General features: G+C 46.5%; 1 protein-coding gene across 1 annotated transcript in view; it reads right to left on the bottom strand.

Moving 5' to 3' along the window:
* The window catches only part of PDE7A (phosphodiesterase 7A), a 51714-nt gene extending 42640 nt beyond the window's left edge, over positions 1-9074 (bottom strand). Inside the window, exon 1 of the mRNA XM_069959996.1 lies at positions 8131-9074. Within this exon, the coding sequence (XP_069816097.1) occupies positions 8131-8268 (138 nt within the window). The 5' untranslated portion in view covers positions 8269-9074. The remainder of the gene's footprint in view (positions 1-8130) is intronic.
* Between the last annotated feature and the right edge of the window lie 3699 nt (positions 9075-12773).

Raw genomic sequence — 12773 nt, 5'->3', positions numbered from 1 at the left:
GTACTGTAAGCTTGTTTTAGTCATTTGCATCCTTCACTTCGGTAGACACTCCACAGGTCGATAGCAATTTTACGTACAAAACCGCACCATTGGGTTCACACATAGCATCAGGCACTGTATCACATGACCAATATGGTCCCATAATGGATCGATTGTCTTTGTCCCATAGATGAAGAGGGGAGAGAAGCGCTTCTTTCCTTGCTGGTTCTAGTGATCGTTCTAGGACATGTCAAAAGTTTCTTAAAGGAAAATGCACCCTTACATATTAGTGGCTGTAGATGCTACATGCTGTCAGACTGCACCCACTTGTGAAGTGCTGGCATTATGTACCATCACACTGTTATGAAAGGAACTCAAATGACTGTTTATTTACACAGCCGAGTAGTGTAACATTACACATACAAATGTGACAACACACAATACCATCATCATCTTCTGTCTCAGCTGTCACCGATCCTTTACCAGTGACCTAACAAGGAAAGGGCAGACACCAATATAAATATCCAGCAGAAAAAACAACCAAAGTAGTTAGACCCCAGTTGCAAGTTTCTAGACACGTTACTAAAGCTGGCAGACCCAAGAACAGATCAGTCAGATATACCCTTGAAGGGGTATTTCAGCAAAATGATTTTTCACGTAAATCAACTGTAGCCAGAAAGTGCCAGATATTTGTAATTTACTTCCATTAAAAATTTTCAAGTCTTCCAGTAATAATAGGCTGCTGTATGCCCTGTAGGAAGTGGTGTATACTTTCCAGTCTGACACACAGGGCCGTTTCTAGGGGCGGGCGAGCCGGGCCACCGCACGGGGCTCCCACAGCTAGGGGGCGCTCTGCGGCACCCGACAGAACCCAGCCCGCAGCCCCCGCATCCTCAGGGCTGGCCGGGGGATCTGGAATCTAAGTTCCAGATCCCCTGGCCAGAGCAACCTTTAGCTGTGCGTGGGTACGCACAGCTAAAGGAAACAGCAGCCGGGGCAGAGACACAGAGGCTTCCTGTGCAGGCGGCCTCTGTATGACAGGTGGCTGCCTGCACGGAGGCCAGAAGAGGACGATGATACCAAGAAGAGGACGGAGGGACCAGAAGAGGAGCTGGAGGCTGCAGGGTGAGAAGTGAGTATCTGGTGGGGGAATCCTGCAAAGAGGGAGCCCCGATATGTCCCGATAATCCCGTGATAAGCCCCGCCCCTGCGATAAGCCCCACCCCTCGCGCCAAAGTCTAAATGTCATCCAGCTCTCCCAGCATCCTGTATGTCAGTGTAATGGAGGTCACCCAGCTCTCCCAGCATCCTGTATGTCAGTGTAATGGAGGTCACACAGCTTTCCTAGCATCCTGTATGTCAGTGTAATGGAGGTCACCCAGCTTTCCCAGTATCCTGTATGTCTGTGTAATGGAGGTTACCCAGCTTTCCCAGTATCCTGTATGTCACTGTAATGGAGGTCACACAGCTTTCCTAGCATCCTGTATGTCAGTGTAATGGAGGTCACACAGCTTTCCTAGCATCCTGTATGTCAGTGTAATGGAGGTCACACAGCTTTCCTAGCATCCTGTATGTCAGTGTAATGGAGGTCACCCAGCTTTCCCAGTATCCTGTATGTCAGTGTATAATGGAAGTCACCAGCTTTCCCAGTATCCTGTATGTCAGTGTAATGGAGGTCACCCAGCTCTCCCAGTATCCTGTATGTCAGTGTAATGGAGGTCACCCAGCTCTCCCAGCATCCTGTATGTCAGTGTGTAATGGTGGTCACCCAGCTTTCCCAGCATCCTGTATGTCAGTGTGTAATGGTGGTCACCCAGCATCCTGTATGTCAGTGTAATGGAGGTCACACAGCTTTCCTAGCATCCTGTATGTCAGTGTAATGGAGGTCACACAGCTTTCCCAGCATCCTGTATGTCAGTGTAATGGAGGTCACACAGCTTTCCCAGCATAGTTTGGGACTTTATAAGTGGGAAAAGGGGAAGTTGCTGGAAATGTGCGGAGCCTGAGATGTCTGTCTGGCAGGTCCTAAAGAGATGAATTGTAGCTGCAAGAAACCGTCATGGAGGCCGGGGCCGGATGGGGAGGAAAAGGGAACGTGACCGTCAGATCAAAGAAGATGCCACCTGTGAGTCCCTGTATAATGATTTTGTATTCAGTGGAACATTATTTGGCAGGGGTGCAACACTGTTCTATGCCGCAATACACACACTGCTTCTTTCTAATAACCCGAATCTTGATAAAAGCCCCCCTTCCTTCCCCAGGGCTGAACTGAGTGAGGGGGGGGCGCTTTCATCAAGATCCGCCCTGTTGTCAAAATGACCTAGAAACTGCCCTGCTGACACACTGTTCTCAACTGCTACCTCTGTCCGTGACAGGAACTGTCCAGGGCAGGAGAGATTTTCTATAGGGATTTGCTATTGCCCTGGACAGTTCCCGTCATAAACAGAGGTAGCAGCAGATTTTTTTTTTTTAAAGTACATTACAAATCTCTAGCAAAATATTTTTTTTAACTACCCCTTTAACACACAGGTGTGCGACAGGTCAGACCAGGGAGCGGCCGAGGGACGGGGTGCCGCGATCCAGCACCCGATGCTGGAACCGGGGAGGTAAGTGACCTCCACCATCCATAACCACCCCCTCCCCGGCCATATCTGAAAAATATTGCCGGGCCGGAGTACCCCTTTAATATAGCCACACGATTGAAAGACGATTGAAAGTTCAAGTGTATTTTTCCTTGTTGTGACTCGGACTCTCTCCACCACACACAAAATTGGGAATGAATCCAATGAGAAAGAAAGTAATATTATAACCAGCATCCCCACTTGATTCAATCCCAGTTGTAAAAAAGCAAACAAAACATGAGCAGCAAACACAGCCGGGATGTGTGAACCGAGTACAGGGCCGCACAGGTGATGGAAGCTCCACCAAGGATTGTGAGAGAAGACGACAGCTGAACAAACACGCCAGACCGAAATGCCAGGACACTTGTTGGTTCTTCCATTTTTACTCTCCTTTCATGGAAAAGTTAATGTTCAGACCGGTATGAACTCTTCTGCACTACAGACACATCAAATGGAATAATCTACCATCAAATTAGAATGCCTGCGAGTATACTGGCGGCATTTGTCAGCTGAATACGCTGCCCTATAGGTCCATACTGCTATTGGCTAAAATGGCTTTAAAGCGGCACTCTCAGCAGGTTCAGGCCAGTGAACCTGCTGATATGAGCCGAGCCGGTGCTCCGGGCAGACTGGGAACGCCCCAAATGCTCGGAAACTGCCAATTAGCATATTGAAAATTATTAAAAGTCTGCCCAGTACTGGACCCCACAGGTTTATAAAGACCGACACTGAGGTCCTACAGTAATTAGAGGCTGGCGCATATCAGCAGGTTCACTGGCCCGAACCTGCTGATAGTGCCACTTTAAAATAATAATAAACACGCAATTTGGTTAATGGTGCATTCATGAACAGCGCCCCCGCCTCTCTCTGCAGTGTGTCCTGTATACATTATACATAAGCATTTGTAGTCTGTAATACTGGCGGAGGAGGGGGGGGGGGGGGGGGGGGGGGGGGGTCACCTGTCCCATTGATTCAATGTGATTTCACAAGTGCAATCCGCGATCTGCCCACAGACATGTCAGTTCTTAGAGCGGGTTGCATTTGAGAAATCACACTGAGCCAGTGGGACAGTCAGAATTTCAAGCAGAACGTGCCACGTGGACTCTGAAAATCTACCCCGCTCCGGTTTCTGGTCCTTTAGCTTCCTGGTCTGAGCAGAGGAGCCGGGTCATGAATTGTCAGCGGCCAGTTCAGCCACCTTCTCCTCGCCTCTTTTGGGGGGGGGGGGGGGGAAGGCTGACCCCAGACTTCTCCTTTAATTTCGTAGTGTTCACATACCCTTAGGGCATGTTCACACTGAGAAATATTTGAGGAATTTCAAGCTGAATCCGCACTTAATTCTACGCGTATTCGGCTTGAAATTCCGCCTGTCAGATGTACAGAACAATGTCCCATTGTGTTCAATGGGATTTCTGCTCTGTTGTTTACACAGCAGAATTTATACACGGAATGTTCCGCCGTAGATAGTTTTCAATTCTTTGGGCAGATTCCGCTAGAGGAATTGGGGCTTTGAATTTCTACACCAACTCAAGATGAGGAAATTTTCCTCCGGAAAATTCTCTCTTCAATTCCGCCTATTCCTTAGCTCGAACATACTGTAATGCAGTAGTCACACACTGCAGTTATTTTGGAAAACTGCCACTGCAGTTTTTGTGCCCAAACCAGAAGCGGATTCAACAGAAAAGAGAAGTACTCCCATTATATTTTCCATCCCATTTGAATCCTCGCCTGGTTTTAAAAACTGTAGTTCCTTCCTACGTGCAAACTAAGGAATCTCGACAGAAAAACCACTGCGGATTCCGCTCGCAGACAGGTTCATTCTTTGGATGGACAGCAGAATCCACCCGTGCATATAATGGAGTCTATGGGACGGGCGGAGATGCGCGTGTCATAGACTCCACTCTGTGTCTGTGACCTAGCCAGACCCCATAGAATTTCATTGAAAGGCCAACTGGGTCACGAGCCAGGAGTGAACACATAGGGGGACGTTTACTACAGAGTCTAAAACAAGCAATTTTTCTACAGCGTGTTAGTCTGTTTTTTACCCAGCCAAATAGGACTAAGTTAACTCATTTAATCCTTTGTGAATAGAATATTTGCAGAATATTCACAAAAAAAATAGTGCAAGCATATTCACCTGGTACTGACCAGACGTAGGCCTGAACCTGTTTGTGCGACAAAATGATAAATTTTGCACAAATCCTGGTATAGGCAAGTTTCTAGTAGAGATGAGCGAACCAGCCAGATTTCTGATTCGTATGAATCAGAAATCTCAGCGGCTGACTCCCGCTGCCTGCTCCCTCCATGCAGCGGGTGGAAACATCGTAAGAAACGCCTGGAAAACTGGGATACAGCCAATGCCAATGGCTGTATCCCAGTTTTCTAGGCGTTTCTTACGATGTATCCACCCACTTCCTGGAGGGAGCAGGCAGCAGGAGTCAGCCGCCGAGATTTCTGATTCAAATGAACCAGAAATCCGGCTGGTTCGCTCATCTCTAGTTTCTAGGTGAACAGGCAGATTAAAAAAAAAAAAAGTTGCATCTATAAAATATTTGCCTGTCATAAGTAGAACTTAGATCAAAAATAGACGCAAAGCCCTTGATAAATGTTCGCGATTGTGCGTGAACTTTTGTCTTGTTCTTCTGATTGGTCGCGGTCTGAACACTCCGACTGATCAAAAAACTTTTGACATGTCAAAAGGTTTCTTATAACGACAGCGTCCATTTAAGCAAACTATGACTATAACAATGTCCACTACTCCACAGCAGTAGTGTGGATATTGCACCACAGACAGACACAATTATGATTGTGAAAGCAAACCCGCACAGGAAACAATGTTACACCACCAACGGGTTTTCCCAATTTCATGCTCAGCTTAATCATAGTATAACTCATTCCTATAAATACAGTAAAATCTCTGCTTTCTGTCAGTGAACAAAAAAATTCCATTTACGCTCATCACAACAAAGCCATTCATACATAAGATGTCACCCATGTGTATTTACAACGATTCTTTTGCACAGCATGCATTTAGTGATCACTTACAGCCGTCCCTGTCCCAGAGGGGTGTTAATAATCCAATTTCCTATCTCACACAATATGACTGCTTCCACACAATCCCCGTTCCTATCTTACTCAATATGATTGGTTTCATAGGGAGTCAACTTGGAAAGGGCTTATTCCCATATTCCCATGTTCTGTATAACAATCACCAAACCTATGGACAGAAAAGCCCTGTAGTGGACTCTTTTCCTGTCCACGCCGCTGTGTCATTACAGTGCTGCGAACATTCGAACATTTTCCCCGCTCTTTGCGTCATATTGATACCTGATGCCCGGAAGGGAGAGTCCACTACATCACTTACCCGTCCGTAGGTTCCATGTTAGGGTGCGTTCAAACTACGGAATCAACGCCGTGTCAATTCTTTGGGCGGATGGCGAAATCTGCCCTGGCATAGAATGGAGTCCATGGCACGGGCGGAGAGTCAAGCAGGAGCAGGCGGCTGAATCTGCGCAATGTTATCCACGTGGATTTCGTAGTGCGAACGCGCCCTTATATGGAACTTAGGAATATATCCTAATTTGCATGTTTTATGATTGTGGAAAGAAGTCAGGGAAAGTTCATCCAGGTAGAGGGAGGACAGATACTCTGCTCCGATCCGAGAAACTCCCAAGCCCTGTGCTACAAAGAAACAGTGCATCCACAAGCCACCATAATAGGATGGAAGACATCCACCAGTGCTCTAACTGGCACCAGCAGGCTGGGGGAGGGGGGCGGTTATAGGATACCTTCTTCTGACTAATGGAACGCATTACAAATTTCCCAATGCATCTGGAGAATCTTCTGTTGTACAGTTTTAGGCATCCAGAGATGCTGAATCTCCTCTTAGCTCATACACCCCACGTATGGCTGCCAATCTAAGCCCTGCAGCCATACTCACATAGGGTATTTGGAAGCTTTACAAGCCCCATTATTCTGCTTTTTAAGTGTATTTTGGCCTTTCTTGCTTTGCAGAGCAGTTTTTGGAGGTTATTTAGCACTTCTCCATCTTTCTTAGGAATGTATGCAAATCTCATCTTTGCAGCTATATATAATTTGCAAATGAAAAATGTCCATATTCTTGGGAACTGTAGTCCTGCAGCTGCTATTAGAGAGCTGTGTTCAGGAGAACTTTGTTAAACAGAGATCAGCGAACCTGGAGCATGCTGGAGTCCATCCGAACCCGAACTTTCGGCATTTTATTAGTGGTAGCTGCTGAAGTTGGATAAAGCCCTAAGGCTATGTGAAAAACATGGATAAAGTCATTGGCTGTATCCATATTTTCCAGACAACCTTAGAGTTCGGTCATCTCTTTTGTTAAACACTTTGTTAAAATATGTTATGAAAATCCTCTGTGCAACCACACACCTGAACCTCTATCACGTATAAAGCCATAAGTAGGAGAAGACTGGAGGCAATGGGGGCACAGGAATAAGTACTGAATGCCCCTCTCAGCAGCGGGCGAGGGGCGGGGAGTTGGTACATAGGTCTCTAGGCTGGGGCAGCGTCTATAGACACAGGGATCCTCCTTGTAAATAGTGGTGTGGCCCTTCATGGCCCCTGGCGGCTGTGGGATCATTGTCTTTCTTGTGTATGACAGTCTACAATTAGAGATGAGTGATACGCTACAAATCACACAAATAATTCGGATTTGTTGGAATCCAAAGTTTGAGTGTTTTGTTTGGCATGCTGAGGCACCCAGAGGTAAGGCTGGGTTCACACAGCGTTTTTGAAATCCATTCAACGTATCCGTTCTTATTTGGTTACTTTTAACGGACAGAAAAAACTTAGTCAACACTACTTTTGTGTCTGAAAAAAAAAAAAAAAAACGCATCCGTTTCAATCCTTTATTTTTTATAGAAGTCAGTGGAAAAACGGATTCAAACAGGTGACACACAATTGCATCCATTTTTCCCCCCATAAAACGTATATTTTACACGGACTGCAAAAACGCAGTGTGAACTCAGCCTAAGCAGCAATATAGAGTTTGCATCGCAATTTTTGGCTCTGCACCCACCCAGAGAATGCCCACTGCCACTGGTGTATTGTCAGGGACTCCTTTCCTTGACAAGGGTCCCTGCTTTAGTCCAAGCACCATCTGTGCACTTTCCAAATGAGTCCTTGTAGATAGGCCGACTTCTACCTATCCTCCATGTACCAAACGCAGACTGCTGTATAACCCTCCAACCACCAACACTACTATCATACATCATTAATAATAGCCCTGATTTATCCCGCTCCCTGAAATCTACCAATCACAGTGCAGGTTTTGGACCTTAACAAGCTCCTGTCACATAAAAGCTGAACTGTGATTGGTTGTTGATGGAAAGGCAGACAATGTAGAGTTCCAGATACATATTCAACAATTACCGTTACAAAGTATCGAAGAACAAAGAAAAAAAAAAACACCCCCCACTACAGCGTCCCCAACAGTCAGTACCCAGTCAGTACACGATGGAGGAAGCCGCCAGTCACACGTCGCCGATCTTACCTGGGACAGCTGCCTGGGGTTGGGGCATCCGAACAATGCAGAGCTGGAGCTGAAGCTGATGGCACCGCGGCGGCTCAGGACGTGTTTGGGCACCGGCCTGTCCAGGGGCAGCACCGGCAACTGGTAACATACTTCCATTGAACAACTGCCTCAGGGGGGGGGGCAACTCACCAAAATAAACGCAAGCAGACAAGACGCAGAATGTGCACACAGCCCGAGTCACAGGGAGGACTCTACCATCTCAGCCATTCATTGTGGCCCAGCTAGGCAGCCATGCCTGGTGAAGACTGAGGGGAGGATGGGGTAAGGGATGATGCCCCTCCTGGAGGAGCAGCAGCAGGGGGCGCACAGGTCTCTATATACACGGGGGTCCTCAGAGAGAGGAGCGGTGTGGCCCCTCGGGGCCCCTGATGACAGTAGCCGGGCTCCCAGGAGCAGCCCGGGGCTGGCACTGATGTGAGCTGGCTGGGTGCGGGCAGGACGGGCAGCAGTGGCAGCTCAGCATTCCCATCTTCTCCGCCGGATCACAGCTGCATCTCCCCGGCTGTGGGCGACATCCAGGCCGCGATGGGGCCTCCCCGGGGCTACACAACCAGCCGGCGACTGCTAGCCCGGAGCGGCTCACACGAGCAGCGTCTGCCGTAAATCACGCTCTCCTCCTGCAGTGTGTGTCAGGCAGGCTTTGTGTGTGAGAGTGATCCCCGCAGTCACAATGACAGCACAGCCCACCTTCATCCCCCTCTGCCGGGGTCTCCTGCACTGTCCCACATGCCGTAGACTATACCAAAATTATAATGGAGGGGGGGGGGAGTAAAATAAAAAAAAAAATCCGTCCCCGGTGATCACGCCTCTCAGCAGGTGCCCATACCGCCGGCTGCCGCGGCCACCACACTACAGACTGCCTTCCAGGGGCTTAAAGGACACTTGATGACATCATGGTCATGTGACCGGGCTCAGCGGTTACGCCATTGACAACCACGTGACTTTCAGTAGGCGGGAGAATTGAATAGCAGTGGGTGCTGCGCTGTGTGCTCCTGTCAGGAGGGAGCCCGGGCTTCTCACACGTATCCGTCCTCACTCGGCCATGGCCACTTGCGGGTCCACACGTTGTGTGAACTGCAGCTTATTAATATTATTCCACAGCACCTACACAGATCAGGCATTACATATTGGTAATATTCACACAGTCCATGCAATTAGGGACAAATTACGGATGCTCCTATTGACTTCTATGGGTGAATTTGTGCCGCAATTACGACGGCCCATACTAGGACATATCCTGTTTTTTTTTTGTGGCACGGATTGCAGATCTGTAAGACTATGGACAGTGCGAATAGCCCAATTGAAATCAATGTGCCCTAATTAATTGCACAAAAATTTATGGAACGTGTGAATAAGGCCTTAGAGATCCGTAATGCCGCATGTACACACCTACACACATGTGCCCTATTTATTCATTGCTAAAGCCATTTTTTTTAACTAGGGTAGTGCAAGTATGCATCAGCAACCTGGCAGTAACCGTGCACAGACACCAACCCCATTGACCTCAATGGCCTCACCCTAGTCAATTGGGAGATTTTTTTAAGGTTGTGGAGATAGGTGTTAACCAGGCAAAAATCTACAGCTGCTTTAAAGCAGGTGTAGATTTTTGCGCAATGTCTTGCGCCGGGTGCTCGCCTAATGGTAAATCTGGCTGGGAAAAGGGAGTGGGGCTTTATTTAAAGGGGTTATCCAGCGCTACAAAAACATGGCCACTTTGCCCCTACTGTTGTCTCCAGATTGGATGGGGTTTTGAAACTCAGTTCTATTGATGTAAATGGAGCTTAATTGCAAACTGCACCTGAACTGGAGACAACAGTAGGGGGAAAAGTGGCCATGTTTTTGTAGTGCTGGATAACCCCTTTAAGACTGGTGTACTCGCAAGCCAGTCTTGATAAATGTTCCCCGTAGTGACTATACTCAGGTCATCTTCCAAGCATAAACATACATGCCTTGTACATTCATGTTTATATCTGCATTCTGTTTTGACTGGATGCCTACATATATAAGGAGTGTGTTGGCAAATTGTGGTGTAAATGCACTCTAAGCCTATGTTCACACATAGTATTGCTGTCAGCAGTATTTATAGTATTTAGTATTTTGCTCAGTATTTTTTCATCCAAAAACAAAGAAACTGCAAATCTTTTCATTATAAGGGCCTGATAACTGAGGAAAACAGGCGGAAATTCTGAGTGGAATCCCTGCCACAGACTCCGCTTGAAATCCTGCCTGCCTTAGGGCCCTATTATCGCTCAGATTATCGTTAAATCGTTCGAATCTAAAAGCTAATCATTTGTTTAAATAGCAGTTAACGATTATTGACTGAACAAGAAATCGTTGATCGTTTAATAAGACCTGGACCTATTTTTATCGTTGCTCGTTCGCAAATCGTTCGCATTGAATAAGATGTCATTCGCAGTAGTGATAAACGCAATAGCGGCAACAAGACGACCGCAAGAACGATCATAAGTAACGATTATTGTTCCATTGAAATGGGTGAACGATTTCAGGTCTTTCGCAATAGCGGTCGTTTGGATCGTTTATCATTAACGATTATGCGAACGATAATCGTCCCATGGAATAGGGCCCTTACTGTCTCAATGCTATGTATAGGGCGCCTCCGCTCTCCGTTCAAAGAATTGACATATCAACACAGTGAGGCAGGTGAGAGTCTGCGGCAGGAATTTCGTTTAGAGTGTGAACAAGCCCTAATTTTGCCCTGTCAGTTCCACTCCTGATTTTGACTACAAATACCGACTAAAATACTGCCAAAAATAGCCTAAGGCTATGTTCCCACACAGTATTTTTACTCATTATATTGGTCAGAATTTTGGAACAAACCAGAAGTGGATTGAAAACACAGAAAGGCTATATTCACACTGTTGAAATTGAGTGGATGGTCGTCATTTAATGGCAAATAATTGCCGTTATTGTAAAACAACGGCCTTTAAATGACAGCGATCCACTCAATTTCAACATTACAGTATAAAAGAAAGTACAGTATAAAAAAAAGATTTAACATCCACAGAGACATGATTGACCATGTTTTTCTGTATGTTAAAATTAAATGTAGTACGTGAAACAGAGGCAAAAATGCAGTGTAAACCTTGCCTTGGACTGATTCTCCAGGGTGCTGGATTCTAGAGAACTGGAGCAGCAAAAGTAAAGGCCCTATTAGGGTGACATAGGTTCACATTGAGGAATTCTCACAGATAAACTCGACGGAATTCCACCGACTTTATGTGCTCACCGACGCGCCTTTCCGCCGGCTCCATAGACACCATTCTATGGGGCGGCTGATTCCGTATTCCGCCGAAAGAATTGACATGTCAGTTCTTTCGGCGGAATGCAGGAAACACAAGATAATAGGCGCTCCCTGGGTGAATCAGTATCACAGTGAACATAAAAGGAATGGTAAGGAATGTGCTCACCTGGTCGGGTTGTACTCAGAGCACAACACCTTAATGCGCATAGAAAATAGAGGGACCTCGGTACTGCCGCTCCAATGCCCAGGACAGGATGCCTCGAGTCGAAGGTTTACAGCATGCAGAGAAGTGTGCAAAGGGAGAGTGTTGACACGTGAATCAACACTTCCTTGGAGGAGATCTAGTGGCGCACAGAGGTTCCCAGGACAACGTCGTGGAGTAAGAAAATTTATTACAGCATGAAGGCAACGCGTTTCTAGGCTACAAAGCCTCTTTTTCAAGCCAAATGCATGAGTACAATAGCAGCATAGGGGTATTTAAAAAGCAGAAAAATCGCGCCAACCCTGTAATTAGGGGGCGGGGCTAGCTGTCAGCCAGCGGCCTGTTACGGTACAAAACAATATATAACATAAAAACATCAAATGATTGCAGTAGAATTTATAAAGTTTTTTAAAAATATAAACATGCAAAAGGGATGTACCTATGTTTGTAGTGTGTACATGGAGATAGAGTAATTGTCGGGTTTTAAAAAGTCACATGATGTGGTCATGTGATCTGTTTATGTGAAGCTCTAGAGAATGTGCTATTCAAAAATGGCGGAGTGATTAGAGTTCGCGGAGAACGCAGGACTAAATGGAATACTTATAGGATGTGCGCGCACGCGCAGTGACACTAAACTGGTGGACTGAAAAATGTATATAAGGAAAGCTAAGTTAGAGTCTAGTTGAATGTGTGCGCATGCGCGATGCTGATAATGCATCTGCGCGCGCGCACTCGAGCTAGAGTGACTGTGAGGTCACTCATCTGGCCGGACTGAAGCGCGTGTGAGAAAGAGACGGTAAAACTGGCGCATGCGCAGCTGGGGAACGGGAGAAATGCTTGAATGGCAATTACAGGAAAAAGTAAATGAAACTGAATTGGTGCAACGTATATATAGATTAGCAGCCTGATTCAAAGGTGGTGATGAGCAATGAACTTTTAGACGTACGCACCCAAAAGATGTGAGTGAAATTAGTCTAACTAAGAGGCTGTAGTACACACACGGTGTAGTGAGGCAGCCGTCTGCGGGATGTACCAAGAAGCAATAAATATAATGACAGGATGGTCTAGGGATTGTTCTAGATGTTAATTTCGTATGCCTCATTTAGACCTCTCGGTCTTAAAGTGTTTAGTTTGAAA

Source organism: Dendropsophus ebraccatus, chromosome 2, assembly GCF_027789765.1.
Source record: "Dendropsophus ebraccatus isolate aDenEbr1 chromosome 2, aDenEbr1.pat, whole genome shotgun sequence".
In the NCBI taxonomy this organism is placed as follows: domain Eukaryota; kingdom Metazoa; phylum Chordata; class Amphibia; order Anura; family Hylidae; genus Dendropsophus; species Dendropsophus ebraccatus.
This window is presented reverse-complemented; position numbering and strand designations above follow the sequence as displayed.